General features: G+C 31.5%; 1 protein-coding gene across 1 annotated transcript; it reads right to left on the bottom strand.

Annotated features, from left to right (window-relative positions):
- Nucleotides 1–1508: 1508 nt before the first annotated feature.
- LOC101514382 (transcription factor Pur-alpha 1) lies at nucleotides 1509–5063 on the bottom strand. Its single transcript, XM_004505297.4, has 5 exons — nucleotides 4371–5063; nucleotides 4238–4285; nucleotides 2482–2622; nucleotides 2133–2375; nucleotides 1509–2038 (listed from the first exon to the last, which is right to left on the bottom strand). Exons 1-5 carry the CDS (start codon nucleotides 4671–4673, stop codon nucleotides 1886–1888), a joined length of 888 nt encoding a protein of 295 aa, XP_004505354.1. The 5' UTR covers nucleotides 4674–5063; the 3' UTR covers nucleotides 1509–1885.
- Between the last annotated feature and the right edge of the window lie 1811 nt (nucleotides 5064–6874).

Here is a 6874-nt window from a genome sequence, read left to right as displayed (position 1 = left end):
TGTCTTCATCTTCTTCATCATAAAAGATAGGTGAGTTATGATCATTTGTTGATATAAAATCACATATGCATCATTTTCTCTCTATCATTTTTTCTAAATAAGTGATTTTTACTTAAATTGATTTTTTTTCTTCTTATTTATCTGTTACATCACAAACTAAGTGCGACATTAGGTTTTTCCTTCTCGTTGTGGTGTTCATAGTTTCAGATTTCAACTGGCAAATGTTGATATTGTTAGGTTGGACACTTTGTCCCGTATTTGAACTCGGGTCACACAGTTGTGTGAGTTAATTATGATATAATTTATCATCTCTTCTAAAAAAAAAAACATAGATGCTATGAACTTGTTTGCAGATTCATCATTCCTTTTCGTTTTTAGCGAATTTGCATGTGTTGTTTTCGATCGATGTACTTTTTTAATTTGAATGAATGAATATGATTTTTATGTCAAAAAAAAATTTAGTCCTTATAAATTTTCAATTTTTATTTGATTTCTATAAAAAAAAAATCTTCAACTTTTAGTGTCTAAAAATATTCTGTCTTAATTTTTTATTTGTGATATCCTTTGAATTTTTGAACAATTTTTTTACGGAAAAATATATAAAACATTATAAGAATATTTTTCAAATTCCCGATAATAATTTGAATAAAATATAAATTTTTAAACATACTTAATAATTTATATTTAATTCATCATTTTCTAAAAATTATAAATTATTGTAAGAGAGGTATTTATAATATCATAAATATTAATGTAAAAAATATAAAGCGATTTTCTATGCTCCCGAAATAGTTCTATACAGTTTTGTTCTAAAAAGCAAATTAATTGAAGAAATAAAAAAACGTAAAAAAAAAACTTTTTTGCATGTTTTCAATTAATTGATGCTTTAAATTTATTGAATGTTCATACTAATATGTTCTTAAGATTTTCCATTGTAAATGCATTGTCGCCAAAATTCCAAAACTAGTTGTGAAAAGTGTACGAGAAAAATCCCAATGTGCCGGTATCAGATATTTCAAGTGGATTGAATTCGGTAGTTTATTGCTCTCAGCTTTCCCCAACAAAATAATGAATGCAACGCCGTCCCAGTGTCTCACTCTTTTAATGAATGCAACGCCGTCCCAGTGTCTCCCTCTTTCCAAGGTGTAAATGCTTTATGCATGGAAAATAGTTAGCAAATCTCTGATTTTTGAAAGTATCGAAATTGCAAATATATTTTGAAGTGTCTCTTTCGTTTGTTGCTTTAATGACTAAATTTATTAACAAAAACACATTTTAAAATCAAAATGACTACTAAAAGACACATTAACAGACCAAAAGCTTATGAAAAAAAACATTAGAGTACCAAAACGTTTGTTTATCCCAATGAAGATATAAATGACGAAAGAAACAAATGATCAAAGTTAAGTTCGGTTCATGCAAAACGGGGGAAGTAACCCTACAAAATAGGTAAATAATCAAACCTAAATTATGACCCGATAGCGTGGTTGATGCATTAGCCAGATAGCTTGTATGAGAACTTAAATCCATGTGAAATATGTGCAGGAAAGCAAAATAAACAATCATTATTACAAAGTATATCCCCCGATGCCAAACTATCCAGTCAAGTACAAGTCTCTACTCCGTTTTTCTTCCGTTATTACCTATTTAAATTAACCTTGCTGAGATATTCTCATTATTCTGCTGACCAACAAGTGTTTGGATTATTTCAAAAGCATTAATTGTAGAACTATATTTGAGAAAAAGGAAGAGGCTACGGAAAAATACAATGAAAATAGCACAAATCAGATTCATAGACAACACCCATTCATATTCCCTGAATATCCCTGATGAAACCTTGGCAGAGGGGGACTACATATTGTCACCGAAAACCCCGAGCTAGCATTCATCTTTGAGGGGGATCAATTGTGCGGACATTAGCAACTGACATACCCTCAATTCGGTCCTTGGTAATTTCCACAAAGTGACCAACAATCTCATGAAACTGCTTGAGCCCTGACAGCGGAAGAATGATGGAGGATCGATCAGAACCTGCAACCTGCAATGAAATAACAAGAACTTACAGCAGAAAATCTTCTACCCAAACTCTAACAATAGTATAAAGCAAAGACAAAAACATAATGGCAACACACCTCAGATATTCTTAGAAAATGACCCCTATTGTTGCTCCCAAGATCAAAGAAGAATCTTTTTTGATCAGCCCTGATCACTTTTGAGACCCCCAAGTTTCCAATTTCATCCTGAGCTGGCAAATCAACAGACCTGTCTGCATTCAATTCAGAAGAAGTGGCAGGTTGAGTACTATGACCAGAAATGAAGCCAGCACCAACATCATCCGAAAGTCCAACAAGTCGTTCTGAGGATTCAGAATTTTGCTGTTGTGAAATACAAAAAACAAATGAATTTTAACACAAAAAAAGACAACTAGGATAATTTTGGTGGCTAAGCAGGAAATAAATGTCTACTTGCAAAGAACAAAACCTGATTGGGCAGAAGGAAAAGCCTTGAGGCTTCATTAATCTCTGCCAAAATGTTCCTGAATGCTGCCCACCCTTCATCCCTGGAACTTCCTGCAGGAACAATTATAGTGCTACGGTTTCTGCTGACAGAAGCTTCAGACACCTTTGCAAAATACATTACGAGTCATAATATTGAAACAAAATAAGCATACATGTAATATATTCCATTAAATAGAAAGCCCAAAATACACAAATAGGTGAGGCTAAAAGGATGCAAAACAAGATTACAGCTTTTAATGACGGACTACATGTAGCCTCATTAAAACAATTTGGGTTCATTGGAAACACCAATTACTGGAGTTGTTTGAAAAAGTTTTCGCAGATGTTACTTAGCATCACCTGTCACCAAATTCAAACGCAAATCTATTAACAGGGACCTACGTAGAAGATGAAGGGATTGCAGAATATAATAGTTGACTTCATAGCTACTTTCTTGGAGTGCAGACTGGTTTTACTGTTCTTCTTATGTTCCACAGTGATGCATGCTTTAAAGCTTGCTTTTTGTTCAATTGTTAGGCAAGAATAATAAATGCTGTTGCACCAAAAATAAGAAGAGTTTTTTCACTGTGTAACAGTACATGCAATAACAGACAGCAACCTACAATGACAACATCCCTAAACTTCCAATACAAAATAATCACCATGTCTTCAACACCTTTTGCCTTTTCCTACCCTCAAGACTCAAACCCACATTGAAGGGCAAGCATTGGATAGGAACAACAATCTGGCGACAAGAATATAAAAGGGGATATTGAAGATACCCCTAAAATACAGAATACAAGATTTTACACAAACAAAATAAAAGGTCCACTTTACATATGATGTACTGTGCAGTAAAGGAGAAATTTCCTTTTTTTTTTTGCTTCCAGACTCTCGATCTTGAAGTTAGAATAGACATACAGAGAGAAACAGGATTTGAAGGAGGAGGAAGGAATAAAAAGATCGATGTCTTGAGCAAACAAGTTGCAAATTAAACAATTGTGTAGGTATGATATAAGTCGTGTGGCGCGATTTATACAAGTTGAAGTTAAAGTGTATTTAAAAGAACGGCAAGTTGGTGGAGATTTGGTGTGAAATTATTTATATTACGTTCTAGTTTTCTCAGTGTAAACAGGGGTTTTACTTGCAGTGGTAGAGTTCAAGAGATGCAAATCCAACATGTTGATATGCAGGTCTTTGTTTTCCACTGCTACAAAAATAGAAACACTGCAAAACACAATTTAGTTTCTATCTACCCACCATTATGATTTATGACCAGGAATGCTGTGAAATTCGAATTCCTAGATCTTTCAGTAGTATTATGCATTTCAAGCAACCACATTAGGAATGTCTGACCAACAAGATGCTCAACATTTATTGCAAAATCCAAATTAAAATTTCCATTTCCCTTTCTAATTTTAACATCCAATCTTCTTATTGAAATTCCCAAGGTCATTAATTCCAGCCTGTTATGCACCAACCTCCTTTCCACAAATAAACACAAGTAGTAAATAATTAAAAGTATTCCTAATTTTCAACCTCTTTTATACTCTGTTTGCGCTAACAATACCTTCATTGGCATAATAAACTCAATTTCCTTATCCCTCATGGGAAAGAAAAAAACACATTTACTAAAATTACCAAGTGAAAACTCTACAAAGCCTAGCTTATTTTGATTTTCAAAAATGAAATTCGAGTTTCAGGATAAAGAGAGTGAAAGTAATCGAGAATGTGTCTACCTTTAAGAAACGGCCTCTTCTATTCTCTCCAATGTCAAAGTAGAAAACCTGAACGAAAAAGAGAAAGAGGAATTAACGAATCACCATGAAAGAGGGGGAAGAAATTAGGCTAAGCGAATTAGAAATTCACTACCTTAGTATCAAGCTGCAATTCCTTGCTGAAAAGGTCTTGATCATCAGAATTGACGTAGTAATTGAAGAGATCGAGGAACCACGAAATGCCGGAGAAGGGAACTATGATGGTAGACCTTGTAGCAGATGTTTTCTCAGAAATCTTTAAGTAACGACCACGAGGGTTTTCTTTCAGATCGAAGTAAAACAGCTTGTGTTCCACTTGTAACGTTTTGCAAAGAAGTTCCACGTCAGCACCTCCACCACTACCACTACCACTACCACCGCCGCCACCACTGGCCCCCCCTCCGGAGTTCCCCTCCATCTACGCCAATTCAATCACGAAATTGAGAAATAGAGAAGACAGATCTGAGTTGGAATTATGGTTATGGTGCTAGGGTTGGGAAGGTGGAGGAAGTAGAAGAGCGACGGTTAGAGTTAGTTAGAAATGAGCATAAATGGGAAATTGGGGGTGAGATGGAGATGGAGAGTGGAGTGAAGTGTGGGTATTGTTGTTGGTGTTGGGTGGAGGTTAGTAGCTAGAACTACGACTTAAAGGACGTTTTCCCCGATGTGATGATGTTTACAAGCCACTTCCCAGATCCATTCTCATCTCAATCTTCCTTTTCACCTCTTCCAAGTCAATTTCTAACAAACCGGTAATTTACTCAATTTCCACCTTTCTAAACACTCTTCTTTAATCCCTATAATTCATAATTGTAAAACTACTTTACCTTTTTTTTTTTATACTTAATTTGGTTATCAAGGTTTTTATCTTTTACCTTTTTTTCCGCTTCAAATTCAACATTTATCTTTCAAAATACTCATTTTTATTCTTAATCGGCTTCTCTAACAAATTTGTATAAATGATTATAAAAACTTTATAATGTTACTTACATAAAAATAAATTTTTTTATAATGTTATTGATGTGAGGTGTAATTTATATGTATATATAATATCAATTAATTTATTTATTTATCAATAATTGATACTATTCACTTTATTTTTTTAAAGAATTGTTTATTTTAAATAAATATAATCTTGTATGTAGATGAAATATAAAATTTAATCCAATAATATGATGTTTTCAAACATAAATGATTGACTTAATATAAAAATTATATAAGTCATATCTTAATCTTTTTTAAATTAAATTAACATAGCTCTATATATTTTTTCATTAAAAAATCATATAATTCGTATAATCTCTGACTCCTTTTATAATAAACGAGTCACAAAAATTGATATGTATTAAGTGGACTGAACTTATTAACTTTTATTGATTATTTATCTTCTATAAAAAAAGACAGAGATAGTATTTTTTTTTAACTAAAAGTTTTACAATTATTGGAGCAAGATTTTTAAAAGGGAGCTGCTGGTGTTCACATAGATATATTTTATAAAAGTCTTGAAAAAAAATTAATATTATGGAAAAAAAATTAATATATCAAAAAACTACATAATAAAACTTCTAAAAATCTCAACAGAAGAGTACTAAATTTATCGTGGTAGTTCTGAATTGGCTTAACCAAGCACATATATTGTATTGATGTACAATAATTAAAATATGAAAATATTATGACTCAGTCCTTTAGTATTTAATTTTATACTTTTGTGGTATTTTAATAGTTAATACATCACATTTAGTCAAAAAGCAATAGTCAAGACATCACATGTTTTAGACATTTATATTTTAAGTTACTTGTTTTGAACTAGACAACTAAAAATACAGTAGAAACCTGTCTAGTTTACATAAATGAGTTAAGTTTTGAATATTAGTAATTTTCTAATCCATGTTCTCGTTGCAATTAATCTGACTCTATTTGCAAGCGTATATCATATTACATTTTTATTAGAATACGGTGTGTTTTTATTAGCTCAATTGCTATGACTTGACATAATCAATTTGACTCACTTTAGATGTATTTTTATTATAAAAAATTATTGATATATATTCAAACATCCAATAAATACTTTAAGAGAAACAAATAGACAGTGATGTTGACATGATTAAGATTTAAATATATAAATATGTATCTATTTATGTGTTACATGTTCATCTGCACTTCTACTTTAAAAGTCATATGATTTATAATGGTTTTTAGAGTGAAAGTGCCTCTCACATGTTACATTTTGTTAAAAGGATGTTTGAAAATCATATACTCTACAGTGACTTCTAAGGTGGAACATGACCGGTTCAATATATTTAGAAGTCCAAAACAAATATTATAATTAGTTTAAATAAATAATAATAAAATTAAAAAAAGGATCAAGTTTTAAAACATAGTGAGACCTAACTTAAAAAAAAATCAAATTTTGCAGTATAATGTAACCTAATTTAGTTATATATTTATAACTAAATTGATTTTTATAAGTCTCTTATTAATCTAAAATTTTGAGCCTAAAATTCTAACTTATATTGTTTAGTTCTTGGGGTGGAAGTGTCTCACGCATTGATTATAGCGGCATCAATCTTCGATAAGTTTGGAATAATTTTCAAACATCAATCCACCGTAATTCATAGG

The sequence above is a fragment of the Cicer arietinum genome, chromosome 6, assembly GCF_000331145.2.
Source record: "Cicer arietinum cultivar CDC Frontier isolate Library 1 chromosome 6, Cicar.CDCFrontier_v2.0, whole genome shotgun sequence".
NCBI classification, from domain to species: Eukaryota; Viridiplantae; Streptophyta; class Magnoliopsida; order Fabales; family Fabaceae; genus Cicer; species Cicer arietinum.
The sequence above is the reverse complement of the archived record's forward strand: the minus strand, read 5'-3'. Positions and strand labels throughout refer to the sequence as shown.